This window comes from Hemibagrus wyckioides, linkage group LG02 (assembly GCF_019097595.1).
Source record: "Hemibagrus wyckioides isolate EC202008001 linkage group LG02, SWU_Hwy_1.0, whole genome shotgun sequence".
Taxonomy (NCBI): Eukaryota; Metazoa; Chordata; class Actinopteri; order Siluriformes; family Bagridae; genus Hemibagrus; species Hemibagrus wyckioides.
The window spans coordinates 6661616-6684347 of NC_080711.1; the positions used below are offsets into that span (position 1 = coordinate 6661616).

Consider the following 22732-nt stretch of genomic DNA (forward strand, 5'->3'; position numbering starts at 1 on the left):
ACAGGATAAGGAACGAGTACATCAGAGGGACAGCTCATGTTGGACGTTTGGGGGACAAAGTTAGAGAGGCCAGATTAAGATGGTTTGGATATGTTCAGGGGAGGGACAGTGAGTATATCGGTAGGAGAATGTTGGACATGGAGCTGCCAGGCAGGAGGAAAAGAGGAAGGCCAAAGAGGAGGTATATGGATGGAATAAATGAGGATATGAAGCTAGTGGGTGTAAGTGTTGAGGATGCAGAAGATAGGGATAGGTGGAGAGAGATAATTCGCTGTGGAGACCCCTGAAGGGAAAAGTTGAAAGAAGAAGAAAAAGAAGATGAAGAGAACCTAAAATGTGTTACACAACCAAAGGTAACCAAATGTTATCTATACTGGTCTTGCTTGAGGAGGTCAGAAATACACACACTACCCTTTAAAAAAGCCTGAACACACACACACCCCTTTCCCTTATACACAAATATTAGATGTGATTCATTTGCATACTGGAACGTTATTGGCTGTTATAGTGTATGATGTAATAATACTTGCTTGTTAATATTAACACAGATTTCAAACAGATTTTTCAGCTGCCTGTTTACTTTAAAACGGCAACATTCACATTTTAGATTTATAATGGTCACATGGTCAGTTATAACACAATGGTCATCCTAGATTTTTAATGGTCACAATTATAGACATCTTTAAAAGAAAAGTGTGATTTGTAATACAGTTTTCTAAATGTTTGTAAATGTGATGCTCTGCAACGTGATCATTTTACAATCGTTGGGCTACAATGCATTTTAGAAAACTGACCGGTTTGCTCTGGCCTGGAAAGTAAGCTCTGCCCTCAAGTGTGAAGCATGCAAAGTTCAACACAGGGCCAATTGGGAATCTTCATAAAGTTTATTCTGACTTTAAGGCAAGCATGTTACTGTTCCCAGATATCTGCTCCGAGTGTGGCTCAAAATACACAGGATGGACTGCAGCACTGTGACTCATGATTTGTGTGTGTGTGTGTGTGTGTGTGTGTGTGTGTGTTGCCTTTACTCGCCTACTCAGACTGCACTTCAGTAACCTGCTTGGTGATTCAGGTGTCACTGCAGTGCTCATGACATTTGAAATCAAGGAGCCATAATCAATGCATTTAAATGGCTTGGAGTCGCTCCTTGAGCCGTTCTTCCTTTTTCCTCCACTGGGGGACCTGCATTAAATTAAACACTTCACCAAGTCTCATAAATAAAAAGATAAATAAAATATATTTAAAAAAAAAAAAAAAACAACACACACCACTTCTAATTTCAGACCAACTAAAGGTACAGCAGGATAGAGAAAAAAAAATTAAGAATAAAAAAAAATAATACTCATTAGTCGTCATTATTCTTTTATTCGGATACATTCTTCACAGTAAAAGTTAGAAAAGTATATATTAAGAAAATTACATGAACATAGACAAAGGTCTACACCAGCCTCTTGTAAAAGTACAAGGGTCAGAGCTCATCCTGGACTATCCAGTGCGCGAGTCTTCGTAATTCGTAAGATTGCAAACCATGAGCTTTTCATAATGTCGAGCATTTTTAATGCACATTTATCAGCATGAATTAGAATTAATCAAGCATCCGCGCATCAGCATACTTGCTCCCCAAACACATTAGCTGTGTCTTAATGCACATGCTACTAAACTAAATATCTTTACTATGATAACATGTTCTCCCCGAACCTGTGTGGGTTTACTCCGGTTTCCTCCCACAGCCCAAAAACATGTACATTAGGTTGATTGGTAATCCTAAATTGCCCATAGGAATGTGTGTGTGTGGTTGTCTGTCCAGGGTGTACCCCTGCCTTTCACCCAATGTGTGCTGGGATAGCCTCCAGCAGATCCCTGTGACCCTAATTAGGAATAAACCAGGTATAGAAGACGGATGGAAGGATGATAACATGCAACCTATTTAGTGCACAGGAAGTGGTTTTGGACGTGAAAAACATTGAGAATGCGATGTTTGAAAATCTTGAAATATAATCTTGCACTATGGCGCCACCTGATGGCCAAAATGAAGAGTTGACGAAGGTGGAGTGTGTTCAGTGTGCCACCACTACAGTATTATTACTACTGCAGACATCCTGTTACCTCGGAGGAGCCGCCGGACGGATAAAGACGCTCAGTCATCTAAGAGGTCAGGGAAGCGTTTTTTCACGTACTGAACAAAGTCAAACTCCTCCACCTTGAACTCTACTTTCTTCCACTGTTTGACTGGACCTCTACCTTTAGGAGTCGCTATCACAAAGCCCTCTATCCTTAGACATGGCAACACCACATTCTTTAACTTCACCTCCATCCCCCAAGCCTGCACAAACCAGAAAGGAAAGCTCATCAATAACTAATACATTATTATACCAACTCTTTCTCTGTCATGAGCTTCTCACACACTCAAAACACACGTTACCTGTCCACATGCTGCACAGCTGATGGTACGACCCGGCTCCCAATCTTCAAATTTCCGTTCCAGATAAACTTGACCTCCCACCTTATATAACCTCCTGTACAACACACACACACATCATTAGGTTGAATTACAGTCAGCACACAAGCTGAACGAGAATGACAGTATGTCTAAAACCTCCAGCGGATTTTACATGAAATCAATGAAATACAGTTTGTCCAACACATGTTCATACAAGCACAGGAGTTAGTACAGCAAATCCTGTGTATGTCTACAGTCTTCTTTTAACTGAGCTGCTGGGAGTTTATTCTACCACCTGGGTACCAGAACAGGGAAGGCCTGGCTTATGGGTTTCTAGGCCGATGGCGGATCAGGATGATTTGTGCTCATGGCTCGCCCTGAAGCACGATTTCAATTGAGATTAAGATTTAATTTTAGCCATTTTGTGCAATTTCATGCTCCCAATTTTGTGGAAAAAAGGAACTGCACAGTGTCCTGACCTCAACCCGACGGAACCCCTCAGGGACGAATTAGAGCGGAGACTGTGAGCCAGGCCTTCTCGTCCAGCATCAGTGCCTGACCATACAAACACGCTTCCAGTGGAATGGTCAAAAAATTCCCATAAACACACTCCTAAACCTTGTGGAAAGCCTTCCCAGAAGCTGTTATAGCTGCAAAGGACAGGCCAACTCCATATTACATTCATGTGCATGTAAAGGCAGACGTCCCTGTTTTTGGTCTGGCTTGCAGTCTCTGCTGTAATTCATGCCAAAGGTGTTCTATCAGGTTTAGGTCAGGACTCTGTGCAGGCCAGTCAAGTTCCTCCACACCAAACTCACTCATCCATGTCTTTATGGACCTTGCTTTGTGCACTGGTGTGCAGTCGTGTTGGAACAGGAAGGGGTTCATCCCCAAACTGTTGGGAGCATGAAATTGTCCAAAATGTCTTGGTATGCTGAAGCATTAAGAGTTCCTTTCACTGGAACCAAGGGGCCAAGACCCCTTGAAAACCCCTGAAAAACAACACCTGAATTCATTGATTTGGAGGGGCGTCCCCCCAAATCTGATTTGTGTTCATACTGGTGGTTTTGCACACAGTTTATTGCTATGTAGCATGTGTGTACTTCTATATCCCAGCATCTAGATGCTTATAAAAACATTTATAAAAACATTGAAATTCAAATAACAGTTCATTCATAATCTCTCAGCTAGGAGGATGTAGCAGCACAACTCACTCAAAATCCGGATTGATGTTGACGTACTGCGAGTCGTTCACGAGTCTGATGTCACTTCCACGGGTGACAGTTTTGTAGCAGCCACGGCAGTCCAAGGTCACCTCAGCAGGGTTGTACCGCATCCTCCGCTGCTCCTTCTCATTGGCCTCCAGGATGCGTGCCATCAATGCCTCCTGTTGCAACTCGGTTATCTGCACACCGGAAACAACGGGGGAAAAGTCAGTGGAACCAAAACCATTTCACCTACAAAAGCCAAATGATCTGATCTAATATGAAAGAGCTTGGTGCCAAACCTTTAAGCGAAATTCCCTGCGATTCATGCGCTGCACGTGAGCGATCGCTCGGCCAGTTAACTCCTCCAGGCATTCATTGGTTCTCTCCCTACGCATCTCCCGCCCACCTGCCTGTGCCACCACTGAATAGACACTGTTCTTGGCTCTGGCCCGCCCACTGGCCTGCTGCTGTGCGATCTCATTGGTCAGAAGCCCGTAGCGGATCACCACGTTGCATTCTGGGATGTCGAGACCTTCCTCTGCCACGCTGGTAGAGATGAGGAGGTTGAGGTCTCCGTTTCGAAATGTCTGAATGGTGTCTTTTTGCTCCCTCTATTAAATAAACAGACATTCAGTGATGTTCATTAACTTTTCAATGATTCACTTGGAGGACGTAATGACTGGTCATTTAGCAAGCCCCTTTCAAATAGCTCATGGTTCAAAGAAAACCAAGGAACTAGCTCAGGTTCCTGTGGTGAAAAATGTCTATATACTGCAAAAGGCCACCACCAGAAGAAACTACAAGCTTAGACAGATTTACCCGGACACCAAACACATCCTCCACTGGGCTCCTACCTGTGTCATGTGGGTGGCTCCGGTTCCAGCTCCGACCAGGTTAGCAGCACGGATCTTAGCACGCCGTAGCTCCGGGTTAGTACGCACCCAGTCGTACAGGCAGCGTGTGATCTCACGAGTTTTGGCAAAAATGATACCACGTGAGTTCTTGTCTTGGAACTGGTCCAGTAGGGTACGCTGCAGCTGTTCCAGTTTGGGATTCTCATTGAGTATACTGGATGCAAGTTCCTTTAGCTCCACTCTGTTCTCTGTATAGATAAGATCAAGATCATCATCATCATCATCATCACCTCCTCCAGCACTGAGACTGGAGCTAAAATTGACCCATCCCATAATTATAACCAACTGAAACCTGAGTCAGTGACAGATGTTGCTCGTGGAAAGTCTATTTTAAATAGCTTTATACAAATGTAAGCTGACTGACTCTACTGTGTGTCTGACTTTGTGGCTAATTAAAGTGGAGTTGAGACTGGAGCGAGTCTGTACCTTCGAACAGTGCTGTGAGGTATTCATCAGTGAAGTCCAGCACATTTCTTGTCTGGGTTTCGTAAAACTCCTCTAGAAGCCTCAGAGCGTCCACCATGCGCACGGTGTCGTTAATGAGCAGGGCATCGTTAAATTTCCGCAGGTGGAGTGCACACTGGGCCCACAACCTGTTCTTCTCCTTCGCACCTGAAAACCACACACACACTTGAGCAAATGGTATCTTATTAATGTGGAGTCTACTCTGAACTGGAATCCTTTGTGCAGCAAATTTCCACCATTACTGTAATCAATATTGTAATTGCTCATATTGTAATCAAATAATATTTGGGTGTTTAAAGGTTTACACATCAGGCTAAAGTTGATAAGAGTTAAAGGAACAATTACGTTTTGCACTCTATAAACTACATGCCTTCATCATCCTCCTCCTCCTCAGGTGTATATGAAAAATATGCAAACTGGAACTACATCATCATCTGAAGTACTTCTAAGGCAAATCTTTAATTTATTTCTTTAAACTTTAGCCGTACTACATGCTGAGTAATTCGGGAATCTGGATTCAGCTAAATCTGTTGTTGTGTCCATGCTGTTTGCCTTCGATTATAGACACTAATCACGTCTTAAATATACACCGATCAGGTATAACATTATGACCACCTGCCTAATATTGTGTTGCTGTTGGATCGGATCACACGGGCCAGCCTTCACAGCCCACGTGCATCAATGAGCCTTGGCCGCCCATGACCCTGTCGCCGGTTCACCACTGTTCTTTCCTTGGACCAATTTTGATAGATACTGACCACTGCAGATCGGGAACACCCCACAAGAGGTGCAGTTTTGGAGATGCTCTGATCCAGTGGTCTAGCCATCACAATTTGGCCCTTCGTCAAACTCGCTCAAATCCTTACGCTTGCCCATTTTTCCTGCTTCTAACACATCAACTTTGAGGACAAAATGTTCACTTGCTGCCTAATATATCCCACCCACTAACAGGTGCCATGATGAGGAGATCATCAGTCTTATTCCCTTCACCTTTCAGTAGTCATAATGTTATGCCTGATCGGTGTATTTTTTGGCTGATCAAACAAGTCAAATGTTGCCATGAAAATATTCTCTGACCTTTCTTTTCCAGCTCCACCACATCAGCTTCATACTCCTGAGTGCCCATCTCCCGCAAAGTGAACGCTGGGTCTAGCATCATGAACTCGTGAATCAGCTTCATCATCATTTTCAGATGATCACCAAATGGGTCCTTAAAAACACACACAAACAGTTATGTTAAGAGACTTACGCATGGAAATAAAATCATGCCAGCTTTATTTTACCACTATGTTAATGGAGGAAAAAGACGGACATACCCAAAGCCGCACATCTACGATGTCATAGTTCTTTGTAGGTCTGGGAACCACCTCTTTAAGCTCTGGCTTATTATATTCAGCCGACACGATAACAGAGTCCAGGTTTGCACAGATCTGTTTGACAGAGAAACTTAATACCGTTCTATATAAAAAGAAAACTCCCTATTTTTTCCTTCAAATGATCTGCAGATAACCCAATATTAATATTCATTAACACACATCTCCATCACTCCCACACCCTGCTGTACCTGCAGGACGTGTTCGATGGCACCCTCCAGAGTTCTGGCTCCTCCGGTACCTGGTGAAGCAGTAAGACCCAGGATCTGAGGCAGATCTCTCACCCCTGCAAGCTTCTTTTTCACATAGCGTGCCATGATTTTATTGTACACCCCATCCTTATGAGTGTGATGGCACTCGTCGATGATCAGCAGTGTGAAGTCTGAGGGAAACGTGAGAACAAGTACACGGAACTTAGTAGAGACATTTTCATTGGGTCTTTTTTTTCCCTGGCTAGTATCATGGATGCTACCTGTGAGCTCCACATGCTTGCTCTCCTCTGTGTTTATTAAGGCATTCTCCAAGATCTGAGCTGTACAGATGACCAGACTCGAGTCCCTGACCACGCAACCGAAAAAGTCCTTCTCGTTACTGTCCCCACTGATCGGCACCATCTTCACCGAGCTACCCAGGTAGGGCCGGAACTCTTTCTGAAAGTGTTGATCCACCAGGTGCACCTACAAAACACACACACAATTATTATTATAGTGATAGAAAGCTGCTCAAGTGAAGGCAAAATACTAAAGCGATACATGGTTACTGGTGGAGTCTAAAGGGAAGTAATGTTTTATAAGTGTCCGCCATCATGCATCCTTTTTGAAATAAAAAAAAGCTGAAATATCAAACTATCAACTTAATAATTATGAATTATTAAGTAATATCAATATGAAAATGCTACGCCCAACCAGCAGTTCCTGTTCTGATGTTTAAAGAGCTGCTAGTCAATGCTTGTTGACTGCCCCGAGCACTTCCTACCTTGTTGACGAGAACAGCAACCTTAGGATTGGGATGAGTCTCGAGATGTCTTTTGGCCACGTAGACAGCAGCCCGAGTCTTTCCTCCACCTGTGGGCAGCCAGATGATGCTGTTCTCCTTTCTCAAAGCAGCCTCGACCACCTCGCGCTGGTACGGCCTCAGCGATATCTCCTCCATCTCTACACAACCGCTGGTAGATCAGTGGTTAAGACAAGGGGGGAATTAGATCGGAAGGTTGAAACCAAGCACCGTCAAGCCTCCACTGCTGAATAATTAAGCAAGGCTTTTAATTGATCAAGTTATGAGATTAAGTCACTCTGAATAAGGACATGTGTTTGATGACCGTTTAAAGGTCAGGTTTTTTGGAGCCAGTTGTTGTGATGTGAATTGGTGTGAAAACGATGACAAGCCTTCCCTTTAGCATTAACTTACAATCACCTGCATACCTATAGCAAATATACTGTACATCTACACAAAGGCCTGAAAAATGTAAAAACAGTCACCTAGCACATTATAAAGGATTACTTAAAAGCATTAAACATAAACCCCATATTTAAGAGCATCTTTTTTCGGCTGTTTGAATGTGTCATTTCATCCAGTTTATGTTTTCTGCTTCTTCTAAACACCATCATCTTCTATAATGGATTCCGGTATAATATTTCCTCCTTTAAAATGATGAGCACATCACAGATATTACCAAAAAAAACACCTATTTCAGAGTTAAACACCAGCTACAGATAAAGCAATGTGTACAGATAAAGCAATGTATAAAGATAGCCCAGCTATCTTAGTTCCAAAGTCTCTCGCTATCTCTCTCTCTCTTTCTCTCACTCTCTCTGTCTTATAAACAGATCAACAGTTAAAGGAGTACCGCTTACCTTTTCACAGACCTGTCAGGGTACGAACTGTGCCGTGTTGTGAAGAGGAATCATCTGTTCAGCTCTTTAAGCGAGTTGCCTTTCGGTCTAAGAAACGAAACTATAAACAAGGAATGTAAAGCAAGGGCCCAGTCTAGGGGGGGTAAATGACATACAGCAGCCAGGGGAACAAACAACAATGACATACTGCTGTAGTAGCAACAATCTGACATAGTATAGCAACAGATCATCAGCTGTGTAAGAACAACTCTTTCACTCTTTCTCTCTCTATATACTCTATATATATACAAACACATCATATATTTTGTGTTTGCTCACCATTCAGGAGTAAGAAGAAAAGCTGAGAGTAAATGCGACCTGCCATAATACAAGACAAGAAGAGCAGCGGCTGGTTTTCTTCTTCTCTTCCATAGATCTTTCCATAAATGCAAAGATCTCTAACAAAAAGGAGATGAAACAGAGCTCAGAATGTGTCACGTAATGATTAAACACACACACACACACTACAAAAAGGCTCAGTAGGATGTAGGAGAGACCCTTGAGGAGCCCTTCATGCAGCCAAGTGACATCAGGAAAAGGAAACTGAAGGGATTCCCCGAACAATGCAGCTATCTGTGACACACCAAAGTAACAAACAAATAACACGCCTTGCTTTCCAAACTAATACCATCATACTTAAGCAAACATCTTAAGAACCGGGGGGAAAAAAAAGTACATTATAAAAAGGTTTATTTTCGTAATATATATGTATAAACAGAATTACAGTACAAAGAAATGCACCAAAATGTAACCAAAGCCATGAACATCATCAAGAAGGAAGGGGGGGGGGGGGTCATTTTCAAGTTCAACGTCATGAGCTTATTTCATTAAACACAAAGAGTAAAGATGCCGAGATCATGCAACGTCACGAAAAGGTACACAGGGTGTGTGTTAATCCGCGTTATAACCATTCGACAGACTAATGAAATGAAATGTAGACCAGGTTGCATGTACAGTGTCCAGGAAAAAAAAAAAAAAAATCTATTCGGACATCTGGGAGCTTTTTTTTTTTGTGAGCACTTGTACTGAAAAGCTTATAAATGACAACTGAGACACCGGGCACAGATACTGTGTATTAAAATAAAAAAGAAAAGAAAAAGAAAATCAGCTTACAGCATTACAGTGGAGATTGGCGTGACAACTCTCAAATCAAAGCGCTGAAGAAATACTGCAGTGATCAGTATGGCTTATACTTGCAAATGACCCGAGGTGCTAAAACCAGGATGTGTCGATCTGGTGCTGAGCTTTTGTTTTTTTTTTTAAATTTTTTAGTATATTATATCCCGTGAACACAGATGTGGCATATAAACACAGAGCACAAAGCATGCTGCGATCATGCTTTTCTTTTTTGACGATTCAGCTCAATTACATCTGAATGGCAGAGAGAATATCTGTCGATACTCGGAGCACGGATATTAAGTACTAAATCTGAGTCGATGCACCTGTTATACACGACCTGTATAGCCTTGACCTTATTGTCCAGTAGTTCTATGACATGGGCAAGAATCCCTAAATATGGTTTCCATATGGATTCACTGGAGGAATGGCACATATGGGAATGAAAAGAATAACAAACATGACACGGAAACAATTCACTCGTTCACTGGCCTCGACTCCTCCGGGAGTGGTATGCACTGTTAACAGCTAAATGATGATTATTTTTTTTTACCATTTTAAGCAAGCGATGAGGAATATCTAGTCAATCCAGTGGACTATATTTCTGGCTCTGTGTACATTATATATATGGCAAAGATGAGCAGTCAGTGTAACCACATACTGAGTAAACTCTGGATCTGTAGCATATACGCAGATTTAGATCGTATAGAGAGGTGTTGTGAGCTTTACACAAGTGAAAAAGCTTAAATCGGTAGGAAAGGAAGTAGGGGAATAAAACATTTCTGGACATTTGCCCAGAACAAAAAAAAAAAAAAAAAAAAAACGTACTAAAAGTTTTACCCATTTGCAGTTAAATATGGTGGTAATGAATCTGAGAAACTAGTTAGTTCCTGTTATAACGTATAACATTATAGCAGCAACAATTATTCCCTCAACAGCCTCTCGTAAAAGAAAAGAAAAGATTGTCGTTATACACAGACAAGCTAGTCCTGAAGTCTCCCATGTCTGAAAACAGGCTGCTACAAAAAGTGCTGACAAAATGCTAAATGAACACGTAAAATTCACCGCCCGAACAAATCCTTGTGAATATCTATACATACGTAGATACATAGAGAAACGATAAACGTATAAGAACGAGTGCATTAATATAAACCTTGCAGACTGTCAAATAATCAATACCATCTGACCAATCAGAATTGAGCGCTGTGGTTAAAAAAAAAAAAAGATGGAATATTGATATGCATGGGTTTCTTCTGTAATATAAACAGTAAACAGTGTGTGTATATATCATGTGCCAAAACCGAACGGAAAGAAATGATAACGTCCGAAGCAACGAATCCCCTGATGAATTAACGCTGAACCCGAGCAGAGGTTCATTTTACATCTCTAATGCCCTGTGAACTGTTCTTCTCCTCTTCTTCCTCCTCACGCACGCTCCATCCTGTACGTCTTTCCCATGAGTGTGAGTTTTCGGTGATGTCTGCCGTACGCTTCCTGCCCCTTTAAATCCCGCCGCCCGAGTGCCGGGTCACTTGTCGATGAGGCCGCTCTCTTTCAGTTTGAAGTAGAAGAACTTCTCCAGCGTGTTGGCGCATTTGCAGTACTCGCTGTCGGGAGGGTTGTATTCCCTGCAGTTGGTGATGACTCTCTGAAGGTCGGCGATGAACAACTTCTTGGTCACGTAGTAGCGGTTCTTCAGCCGCTCCGTCATGGTCTTCAGGTCTAATGGAGAGATCGGACATCTGGCTATTAGGGTTGAATTTCCCGATGTACTCTAAATACCTCAATAATCTTTATTTAAACACCTTGACTACAGATAAGGGGCTCTTAAACCAAATCCCCCCCCGAACATTAAATAAATCGTTTTTTAATATAAAATTTATATTTGTAAGACCCGTACAAATATAATCCAACTACTTAAATATTAGGCTAATTATGTAAATATTTTTAATATTAAATGAGGCCAGTACAGATAAATTGACCTTATTTATAGACCAGATTGGCTCCGAGTTATTGAGATTTGGATTGGATTTAACTGACCAGTCAAACAAGCAATTTAATACAGAAACTCAATAATAAATACAATAAATATTATTTAATAAAAAAAGAAAAAGCTATAGATTTAAAATGTGTATATTGGAGAGGGATTTTAAGTTGATCAGAGTTGTCTGCTAAGACAAAAAGCACATTTTACACTAATTAATAAGTAATATAGTTTGATTACATCTCAGGATGCTTGCCCTGGGCTGACCGTGTGATTCTATTTGTTTATGACCTCTATTGTTTACCTATCGATAACACTGAATATTACACCTTTCTTCTGTATAAACACTCCCTGTTCATCTCGGCACATTCCAGTAAAAAGAGTTTTGCTATTCAATCACTGTCTCTGGGCAAAAGCTTCCCTGATCACAGTAGAGGCAGAGAAAATTCTAACAGTAAGTTTTCTGTATATTTCCTCCAAAGGTTCAATATGTCCTAACACCAAATCAGGCTTGCATCATCAAAAATGATGAATTAGGAAAAAATTATACTACTAACAAATTCTATTTTCATGGCAGTTGACTCTCATTTCATGGCAGAAACTCAGAGAGTTATGATCAGTAATGAAAGAGGTCAAATTGAAATTTTCACAGATCAGGCATAACATTATGACCAGTGAGAGGTGAAGCGAATAAGACTGATGATCTCCTCATCATGGCACCTGTTAGTGGGTGGGATATATTAGGCAGCAAGTGAACATTTTATCCTCAAAGTTGATGTGTTAGAAGCAGGAAAAATGGACAAGAGTAAGGATTTGAGCGAGTTTGACAAGAGCCAGATGACTGGATCAGAGCATCTCCAAAACTGCAGCTCTTGGGGGTGTTCCCGGTCTGCAGTGGTCAGTATCTATCAAAAGAAAGTCCTGTAACTATCCTTTAAACACTTGTAAGTTGCGAGATGGGATTAATGGAGGCCCCACCTTGCAACTTACAGCACTTAAAGCATCTTCTGCTAACATCTTGGTGCCAGATACCACAGCACACCTTCAGGAATCTAGTGGAGTCCTTGCCTTAATGGGTCAGGGCTGTTTTGGCAGCAAATGGGGGACCAACACAATATTAGGCAGATGGTCATAACGTTATTCCTGATTGTTGTATGCATAAAAACAGAAATTAGGATATCAAACATTGATAATTTTGATGAATGTCAGAGGCTGACTATTTTGAGCATCTTAAAGTCTAATTTAGATTATTACAGCTGTGGGTGTAATTTAATTTAGATTATTTGATTACAGTGTGCATTGAGGTTTTATTATATATGAACAATAAAAAGGAGTTATTATATTACACCTGGTGTCGTTATCAAAGTCCAAACTGGGACGTGTTATATGTACGTTACGGACAAGTGGACAAACTGACCAATAGGGAACCTGATGATCTCGTAGTAGTCTGGAGCTTCAGACTTCTTCACCGGCTCCATGAAGGGCCAAGCGTCTGGGTGTGTCTGTAACATATACACACACACACAAAAGCAATGAGTACAAAAGGTACGCATAGGTGTTGTAGACATAGACGCTTTACTAATGAGGTCATATTTTCTGTGACATTTTTAACATTTTACTGAACAGTGAGAGGAGGGCTATTTCTTATTCTAACCAATAATCTAGTTCAGTCACAATGACTGATGATTACCTGACTTTAGTCCTTGTTCTTTCCTTAAACAAGATTTTACATTAACGCTCACAGACCGGAAGACTCTCAGACAGCAGCACAGGTTCAGTCCAGAGCTTTAAACTACATGTAAGAGTGTTCTTACTTTAATCTGGGCCAGGAGATTTTTCAGTATGTTGTACAGAAGATCAGGATCCTTCAGCTCTTTACTATGGAATAAAGAAATTTATTAAAGATGAAAAATAATAATAAATGGGATGACGGACAATATAGTTTAATGATGCAATGTCACTTACTTTTTCTCCTTAGCGCTGGGCTTCCAGCCTGTTTCTCCTGAACAGCGAGAAAGAGAAACAGAGAAAAAGCTCAACCAATAATCTTCCTCTAGAAAACGAGGTGCTAATCCTAATTGGAGCATAAGTAATTATACTAATTGGGTAATATTAATGTTCTATGGCCTTTTTGTAGTAAATGTTTTGCAGTTGTGATTGTTATAAATACACTGATCAGGCATAACATTATGAGCACTGAGAGGTGACGTAAATAAGACTGATGATCTCCTCATCATGGCACCTGTTAGTGGGTGGGATATATTAGGCAGCAAGTGAACATTTTGTCCTCAAAGTTGATGTGTTAACAGCAGGAAAAATGGACAAGAGTAAGGATTTGAATGAGTTTGGAAAGGAGCAAATTGTGATGACTAGGCGACTGGATCAGAGCATCTCCAAAACTGCAGCTCTTGTGGTGTGTTCCCGGTCTGTAGTGGTCAGTATCTATCAAAAGTGCTCCAAGGAAGGAACAGTGGTGAACCGGTGACAGGGTCATGGGCAGTCAAGGCTCATTGATGCACGTGGGGAGCGAAGGCTGGCCCGTGTGATCTGATCCAACAGACGAGCTACTGTTGCTCAAACTGCTGAAGAAGTTAATGCTGGTTCTGATAGAAAGGTGTCGTCAGAATACACAGTGCATCACAGTTTGTTGCGTATGGGACTGCTTGGCTGCAGACCAGTCAGGGTGCCCATGCTGACCACTGTGCACCACCGAAAGCGCATCAGAACTGGACTGAACTTACAGGACTAAAAAGATCTACTGCTAACATCTTGGTGCCAGCACACCTTCAGGGATCTAGTGGAGTCCATGCCTTAATGGGTCAGGCCTGTTTTGGGAGCAAAAGCGGGACCACCACAATATTAGGCAGGTGGTCATAATTTTATGCCTGATCTGTGTATGTTTTTAATTTTGAGCCACAAATAAATATAACTAAGAGCACTAGGTGGCGCTCATCACTCACAGGAGATGAAAGTTTTTCCCTTTTGGGTGACTGAGGAATAGATGGGGGACAACTTTTAACAACTAAAAAAAACCCTTAGTCAGCTGTGCCACTCGGAAACCCCAGAACACTGCTTGACAGCCATCACTGTCTTGTTTTACATTGAAGAGATTATTTTCAGCAGCTCGTTTTACAGTGATGGTGTGAGCCATAAAAAATAATATTGGCAGATATCTATCCTTTTTAATCATTATCATCCTGAAGACATGTTGGCAGCCTTGTTGCACAAATTTATTTATATAAAATCACCAAAATTCAGCAGCATACCACCAGGACGAGCAATGAAGTGGTACTTTTGCCATATCTGAGACTGTTTTTATCCAAATACACACACACACACACACACACACACACTGACTTATGCCTGGAATGCTCTCCACAGGTATCTGTCGCACTCCCTCTTTGAAGCAGGTGAGGCCGGGGTACACCTTACGGATTTGGCTCTGCTTCCTCTCAATCAGCTTCTTGATGATCTGCAACACACACACACACACACACACGATTATTTGCCACTGTATCCTTGTGGTTCAATATGCAGTTAAAAAAGCTTTAGATTTCAGATGGAAGGACAGCTCAACAGATTACAGATGCCAGTCGAGACCCTCATAATGCACAGCACAGCCGAGTGTGAAATTATTTTTGATCTGACGAAATTGAGCTTTCTCAGATGCCACAGGAGCACGAAGCACGAGAGCTCTGGTCTCACTGAGGTGCAGGCTGATATCGGTGTGACTCACCTCTTTTTGCCTCTTGATGATGTGCGACAGCTCTGTGTAGGGGATTCTGGGATTGAGCTCACATTCCATCAGCGTGGCTCCTTCGTAATCCTTAATGTAGCCGAGGTAGCGACTCTTTGGCACTTTGATGTCTTTGGAGAAGCCCTGGGGATAAATGTTAGATAGAGAAATTCACAAACAGTATTACATTAACAAACAGAGGAAAGAAAAGAGGGCAAGAGAGGGAGTGAGTGACAGAGAGAGGAGGAGATGAGGGAGTGAGTGACAGAGAGAGAGAGAAAGTATGATTGAGTGAGTGGGTGACAGAGAAAGGGAGAGAAAGAGATAGAAAGAGAGTGAGAGATTGAGAGGGACAGAAAGAGTGTTTGTGTGTGTGTGAGAGGGGGGGGGAGTGTGATTGAGTGAGTGACAGAGAGAGAGAGAGAGAGAGAAAGAGATAGAAAGAGAGAGTGAGTGAGAGATTGAGAGGGACAGAGAGAGTGTTTGTGTGTGTGTGTGAGAGAAAGAGAGAAAGTATGATTGAGTGAGTGACAGAGAGAAGGAGAGAAAGATAGAAAGAGAGAGTGAGTGAGAGGGTGGGGGAGAGAGAGTGTTTGTGTGTGTGTGTGTGAGAGAGAGAGAGAGGGTGGGGGGGGAGAGAGAATGTGTCTGAGAGAAAACGAGAGCGTGTGTGAGAGAGAGAGAGAGTATGTGTCTGAGAGAAAACGAGAGCGAGAAAAAGCGTGTGTGTGAGAGAGAGAGAGAGAGAGAGAGAGAGAGAGACGTACCTGTTTTTTGAAGTACCCAATAGCGTACTCATCAGCGTAAGTCAGGAAGTAAAGAATGCCATGCTTGATGTGATATTCCTTCAGGTGATTCATCAGGTGAGTTCCATAGCCCTGAATATCACACACACACACACACAATCAGGCGTCTAAACTCTCCTCAGCACGCTCAGAATTCTTGTGTGCTTGTTTCCATACCTTTACTTGCTCATTTGAAGTAACAGCACAGAAAACAATCTCTGTGAAACCCTGAGTGGGAAACATTCGGAAGCAAATCCCACCGATCACACGGCCATCTTTAATCAGAGCCAGGGTTTTGTGTTTCCTGTCATCAAACAAATAATAGGTCAAAGGTGTTAATCAGGTATGAGAACTAGCTTTCGTTTTGGAAATGTTCAGATTTCTGATGTTTACCAAAAACAGTATAAATTCCATGAGCCCATGAGGCTTTTATTATGGAGCTAAACAACACAAGAGAACATAATAGTATTTTCTGGCTAAAGGCCACAAGCCTGTGGTTCAGGACCTGTAACGAAAACCGACTCCAAGTGAGGATTTGCATTTGTGCGGCTGCTGTAAATTGCTACAAACAATAATATTAACATTTGGGGACACCAATTACTAAGCAGTTGTACAGGAAGACGCATTAACGTCCATGTCCATTAGAGACAATGATTTTCATTATAACCTAAATTCCTGAAAACACAATCGATCTAAATATGAAGGATTTCACTGTAATTCAATGCCCATGATAACAGTCACTCGACTCATTAACTATTGACCAACGACTCGAGCATAAATGTTTAGAACAGCACACTGAATGGGAGGAAAGAATAAATAACCCCCTGGCACCTCTGCAAAAACAAATCCAATCAAAATGAAATTACAAACTTAAATTGATTTCAGTAGGAAAAAGTGGCATAAAAGTACGTTTATATAATTACACAATGACAGATGAACTGTCAGGGCTAATAGGTCACAAAGCTACACAGAGACAGATTCAGACGACGGTTAGCTAATAGACTCACGGGTCAAAGACGAGGCGTGTGATGTACTCTTTGGGCATGCGTGGAAGCTGATGGGAGAAGACGTTCTGCAGGCCCACCAGCCACATCAGGATCTTCTTGTTGGACTTCTGAGAGAGCGAGTTACCAATCACGTGGAACTCTATGATGCCTCTCCTCTCCTCCAGACGTGCCGTCTCGTCCCGCGCTGCATTGGCAGACAGCAGACTTGTCTGGGGAAAGACAAAAATTCTCAATAATCATTCTGTATTTTATAGTGGTGGAGCAGACACAGACCACGTGAAATGATATTTGGTCAATTTACACATGTTCCCAGACCTGTTACAATCAACTGAAAGATTTTAAAATTCATATTACTACAGTGTAATAGATCACTGCTGTAACCGACAGAGCTCAGAGTTTGAGATCACTGGACAGTGTGATCACTGACCTCTGGACCGAGCATGGCAGCAGGGTCAGTGATGGTCATCATGACCTCGTTGACTAGTTCCATAGGGATATCGCCCATAACCCTGATCCGCTTGGCATCCTCAAGCGTCAGGGCTTCTGGTAACTTCCTCTTTTCTCCTGCATGTGTCAGAGAGAGAGAGAGAGAGAGAGAGAGAGAGAGAGAGAGAGAGAGAGAGAGAGAAACGTTCGATTTGGTTTGACGCTTATTAGTTTACCAAAATTAAGACACTATGTGAAGTCATTTATAGAGTAATAAGGAAAGATAAGACACTGAAGATGATTAGATTATTTATTGATTTTCACTGCACCTGTGACCGTTTCAGAAGTGGATGTGTCTGAACCACAAGGACCACCAGCACCTTTCCGCAGAGGAGAACCAGAAACCGTCACTGGACTCAACACTGTAGAGAACAATACACATATAGTTCAGAGGCCACAATGAGGCAAGTGTCCTAAATTAATGCACTACAACAACCATTTATAAAACAGTCATGAACAATTAAGCTAAATTAAAGCAAGTATCATAATAACAGCATTTTGGGTAAATATATAAAAATGAATCTGAAACAAAAACTTAAACCTTTGACAATGTACGACATAAAATGTCTGGGGCACGCTCAAGAATAGTGATAAAGTCTTGAGTAATGATTTAAACATCAAAAAAATAATTTGTTAAGTGATAGCTCCAAAAACACACACACACACACACACACACAGAGCTTACAAATGTCTACAAACCTGTCTGGGGCCCCAGTTGGGCTCCTTCATTAGCTGGCATTGTGAATTCAGCATCCCATATAGGAGAGTTCTCACCATAGATCTCTTCTTCCAGCATGGAAAGAAACCTAGCACACACACACAAAAGTATAATAGAAGGCATAAACGTTAGAATAATGCATTCAACTTTTGCTGAAATGTATCTGCCAGGTGTGGGTGTTTGTGTGCATCATACTTGGGAAAGTGTGTGAGAATAAGCGTTCGTTTCTCTGGGGGCAGTTTGTCTTTCTCCACCCTGAACTTCTCCAGGAGCTGCCTGCGGGTGACCGTGAAGATGGACTTGAGCAGACTGCGGCCGAACACCTGACAGGTTTCGTAGCGAGGCAGGCTGTCGTTACTCTGAGGCACGTGACAGTAGCACAGCCACCTGAACCAAAATACAAACACACGACATGTACATTTAATCAGAGGTACTTCAAGCAACTTTTAGCAAGCAGGGATGGAAAATGTCTGAAATGTAAAGTTGCTTTGGATAATATTGGGTAAAAGATACGCAAGAGCCAGCACACACACACACCTGGTATAGTCAACTTTGTAGGCAGACGCGTCTTCTTTTTGGGCTCGCTGGCGGAACTGAGATGGCGTTTCCAACTTCCAGTAGTTCAGACACAACAGAAACATCTTACTCAGCTCGTACATCGTCTGTCTCTCCTTAGGAGCCAAGTGACTGAACTTATACTGCACAAAGTTTAACACTCCCTGAAAGAATCAGGAGAGAAACAACAAGACAGACACCCACACAGAGAGAGAGAGAGAGAGAGAGAGAGAGAGAGTGTGCAAGACAGAGAGATACAGAGACAAGCACAGAGAGAGAGAGAGAGAGAGAGAGAGAGAGTGCAAGACAGAGAGATACAGAGACAAGCACAGAGAGAGAGAGAGAGAGAGAGAGAGAGAGAGAGCGCGCAAGACAGAGAGATACAGAGACAAGCACAGAGAGAGAGAGAGAGAGTGCAAGACAGAGATACAGAGACAAGCACAGAGAGAGAGAGAGAGAGAGAGAGAGAGAGAGAGAGAGAGAGAGAGAGAGCGCAAGACAGAGATACAGAGACAAGCACAGAGAGAGAGAGAGAGAGAGAGAGAGTGCAAGACAGAGAGATACAGAGACAAGCACAGAGAGAGAGAGAGAGAGAGAGAGAGAGAGTGCAAGACAGAGATACAGAGACAAGCACAAAGGGAGAGAGAGAGAGAGAGAGAGAGAGAGAGAGAGAGCACGCAAGACAGAGAGATACAGAGACAAGCACAAAGGGAGAGAGAGAGCGAGAGAGCAAGAGAAAGACAGTGGAAAAAAGACAGCAGGACAGAGAGGCAGAAAGAGACAGGCAGAGAAAGAAAGGTAGACAGACAGAAAAGTGAAAGACCGAAAGAAAGCGACAGGCACAGAGAGAGAGAGAGAGAGAGAGAACAAAGACAGAGAAAGAACGAGACACGCAGAGAGAAAGAGAGAGAGTCAAATTACAAATTTCAAATTAGTGAATAATAAATGTAAACACATCTCAGTCATTTATTCACCTGTTCTATGTTGGGTTTCTCGAACGGTGGACTTCCTAGTGACCCCTCCACTACTGGCTTGCCCATTTGGAGTATGCACTTCCTCAACAGCTATTGGACCAAAACACCACAATTATATGAATCACATCACAAAATACAGCAACATTTTCATCCATCATAAAAACACTATGCCTTAATTCTGTTCAGTCAAAATGACACCATACCTTAAACAGATAGAAGTAGACCTGCTTGGTGTCCGTGTCCTCTTCCTTGTGCACAGACATGAAGAGGTTTTCTACATCCACCACCATCCCGAGCAGCCTGTTAATCTCGTCCTCCGAGACGTTCTCCAGGTGAGACACGTGCTCCGCTACACACGCAGATTATTTCAACTATTAAAGGCTCTCACACCTTATGACATATATAGCAGTAAAAACTCCTGCTGATGTGAATGTAAAGGTACACAAATGTTGTCCAGTTGAGATGAATACATTTCCTCCAAGATTCCATGGTCGCAGAAATTTACACAAAATAAAGCACACTCCATGATATTCTGGGGAGATTAGCACAGAATCTTTTGCTTGAAATTTTGCACAAAATAATGCAAAATAAATAAAATAAAATAAATAAACAAATTAAAAAATTATTAATAAATAAACAAACAAATTTAAAAATGATTAATTAATAAATAAATAAATAAATAAATAAATAAAATAAATAAATAAATTCAGGGGGGAAAACCACTAAAATAATTAAATAAATACTGCAAAATCTATCATTTTTTGGCAAGAACGGAATAGAGACAAAGCGCACCAAGGGCGTGGCCACAGCTGCGGCATGCCTCGCTCAAATCAGCCGCCTGCTGCTGGAGCTCCATCCTGGTGGCCGTCGGAGGATGAGGGTTCTTCCATCCATTACACTTACAGGAATCAGTGGCCTGGAGGAGAACAACATTACAGTTCAGAGACCGAATAAAGCACTCAGCTGGGATGACGGTCATACACAGTGGCAGATATGTGCACATAGGCTTTAACATTCTTGTACGATTTGCACAGCATCAGTAAACAGACGTTCGCTGATTAATTATTGACATTGCGGTGGTGCATGTCTGCCAGGATGAGGGCAGGGTTTCATCCTTACTCTCTACCAAGCTGGACTCATACGCGCTTGAATGAGTTAAGAGTGTTGAAAATTGGAAAATAACAAAATGACCACCAGAGAATTCAGTAGGTTTAATCCAAACATCTATATCTAACTCCAAAAGGCCTGGAAATGATGTCACTGGGATACTCTAATATAACGTCAGAGGAAAGTCCAGCATCAAAAATCTCTACAGCTTTAATAAATTGACGAAATATGCATTCACTTCATTGACAGTAAAGGATACAACATGTTTGAGAACCCACCACAACCACACACACCAATCACAATCGATTAATCACCACAATGGGAAAACATTCATAGCTCTATCTATCTATAAGCTTCTTAGTTAAGGTGTTTAAAGAAAAACCATCTCAGGGCTCACAGTATGATCTCTTCTAACAGGCTATACACATTCGGGTGAATATCACGCATCATCCACAGCATTAAATATAATCAGAAAACATAATGCAAATTCAATCCAGTTTTTTCAGGCTGGTATTGACTTCAATACTGATACTCAGGACCGAATCAGTGCATACCTAGATGTCAACAGAACGGTTTAAGCATCATGAAATATATGGAAAGATCAGTAACGTACAGACCAGACTTAAATCCCACAGAATTCCGACAAGAGCATTACATATGGAAGGAAATGATGCCTTCAATACCTGGAATATATGTATTGTTTACCCAGGGTAGCCAGTTTGAATTGATCAAAATAGCCTAAAAGCCACGTATTGCTTTTGAAACCGAGAGAAGACTTGGTAGGGCTCAAGATTGATTGATTTCTACTTTAAAAATATCATCTTAGCTATAACATAAGCAGCAAAGAGTTAACCCCTAACAAGAGCTGTTTCGTTCCAATGTGGACGATTTCTCACCGCCGTCCTGCACCTGACCTGTCCAAGGGCAGTATTTTGGACACATGATATGATTTTGCAGTCCGTTTTTAGAGGACGGTCAGTGTCGCTGATGGAGAGACAGATCTCTTTAAAAAAAAAGGGGGGGGGCGGGACATATACGTTCTTTGATTGGACGAACGTAAGAGAAGTACATGAACTCGTCATCAAAAAATATATACTGTTTCTCTGAAGTGATGAACTAGAAAATATTAAAACATCTTCCATAGACATGTTTGTATTTAACTCTAAAACACCAGTTTTGACGTTAGAAAGAAATTAGGCATAAAAACTATTTGATTAAGAAGGAATTCACACAGTTTGCATTAATTTTGGTTTTAGTAACTTAATATTCCCGGTTATAACTGTTATTCTGTATATGGCAGGTAATGGAGGTCTACAGAAGGAGTATATAACTGAAACAAAGTGTTAAGAGGTTTAGAGTTTTAGACCTGGACATAGAACCGAGTGAGAGGTTTATGTTTATGTTTGTTTACGAGCCTGCCATTCCATCCATTGTCCACAATAAAGCGAGCTAAATTAGCTAGCTTAGTGAGCTAGCAAGCTGTGGTTAACTTAGCAACTAATACATTAGCCTTAGCTAGCCTCGGCTACCTTGCAAGCCGAAAACACTCCGAGCTTCTCGAGCTTCTTTGCCCGCGGGAAAGCACGGACTTGTGCTTTTTTCTGACTCGCCCACTGCTGCTGGCTCAGACCGGGCCGAGCCGGGTCGCTGCTTCCGGAGCCGGACCCTGAGCCCGCGGAGCCGCCGCCGCCGCTCTGGCCTTGCTGAAGCCGGGCTTGTGAGGACGCCTGCGCCGCCGCCTCCGCCATCTCAGTGCCGTGTTCCTGCTCTGCGCCGAGCCCGCGCGCCTGTGTGTCCCGCGCGCCTCCGGCTCACGCGCGCACCTTAATAAGCTTCCTTTGATGTTTATTTCAGGCCTCGCTTGCGCCTATCTCCACGAGATACGATGGTGACTCTGCGCATGCGCACCACTCCCAAACGCCTATGGGAAATGTAGTCCAGTGGATCGCAGGAAGTTTCCTGTTTGCATTTT

At 42.1% G+C, this 22732-nt stretch overlaps 2 protein-coding genes across 4 annotated transcripts; both read right to left on the reverse strand.

Moving 5' to 3' along the window:
- Nucleotides 1–1345: 1345 nt before the first annotated feature.
- dhx58 (DEXH (Asp-Glu-X-His) box polypeptide 58) lies at nucleotides 1346–8395 on the reverse strand. 3 transcript variants are annotated; one of them, XM_058413259.1, is made up of 12 exons: nucleotides 8254–8395; nucleotides 7376–7640; nucleotides 6873–7077; nucleotides 6592–6782; nucleotides 6344–6457; nucleotides 6105–6237; nucleotides 4989–5174; nucleotides 4503–4750; nucleotides 3948–4259; nucleotides 3655–3845; nucleotides 2423–2516; nucleotides 1346–2323 (listed from the first exon to the last, which is right to left on the reverse strand). In XM_058413259.1, exons 2-12 carry the CDS (start codon nucleotides 7550–7552, stop codon nucleotides 2138–2140), a joined length of 2037 nt encoding a protein of 678 aa, XP_058269242.1. In that variant the 5' UTR covers nucleotides 7553–7640; nucleotides 8254–8395; the 3' UTR covers nucleotides 1346–2137. The 3 variants fall into 3 exon arrangements, with proteins under 3 accessions (XP_058269242.1, XP_058269250.1, XP_058269258.1); XM_058413267.1 differs by having other exon boundaries at nucleotides 7376–7565; nucleotides 8254–8387; XM_058413275.1 differs by having other exon boundaries at nucleotides 7376–7637; nucleotides 8254–8384.
- A 570-nt stretch (nucleotides 8396–8965) lies between these two features.
- On the reverse strand, nucleotides 8966–22665 carry kat2a (K(lysine) acetyltransferase 2A). Its single transcript, XM_058413285.1, has 18 exons — nucleotides 22290–22665; nucleotides 20446–20569; nucleotides 19857–20002; nucleotides 19654–19743; nucleotides 18662–18843; nucleotides 18320–18511; nucleotides 18106–18212; nucleotides 17676–17768; nucleotides 17348–17484; nucleotides 16921–17129; nucleotides 16091–16217; nucleotides 15896–16006; nucleotides 15129–15272; nucleotides 14750–14864; nucleotides 13358–13394; nucleotides 13207–13270; nucleotides 12810–12894; nucleotides 8966–11130 (listed from the first exon to the last, which is right to left on the reverse strand). Exons 1-18 carry the CDS (start codon nucleotides 22506–22508, stop codon nucleotides 10937–10939), a joined length of 2376 nt encoding a protein of 791 aa, XP_058269268.1. The 5' UTR covers nucleotides 22509–22665; the 3' UTR covers nucleotides 8966–10936.
- Between the last annotated feature and the right edge of the window lie 67 nt (nucleotides 22666–22732).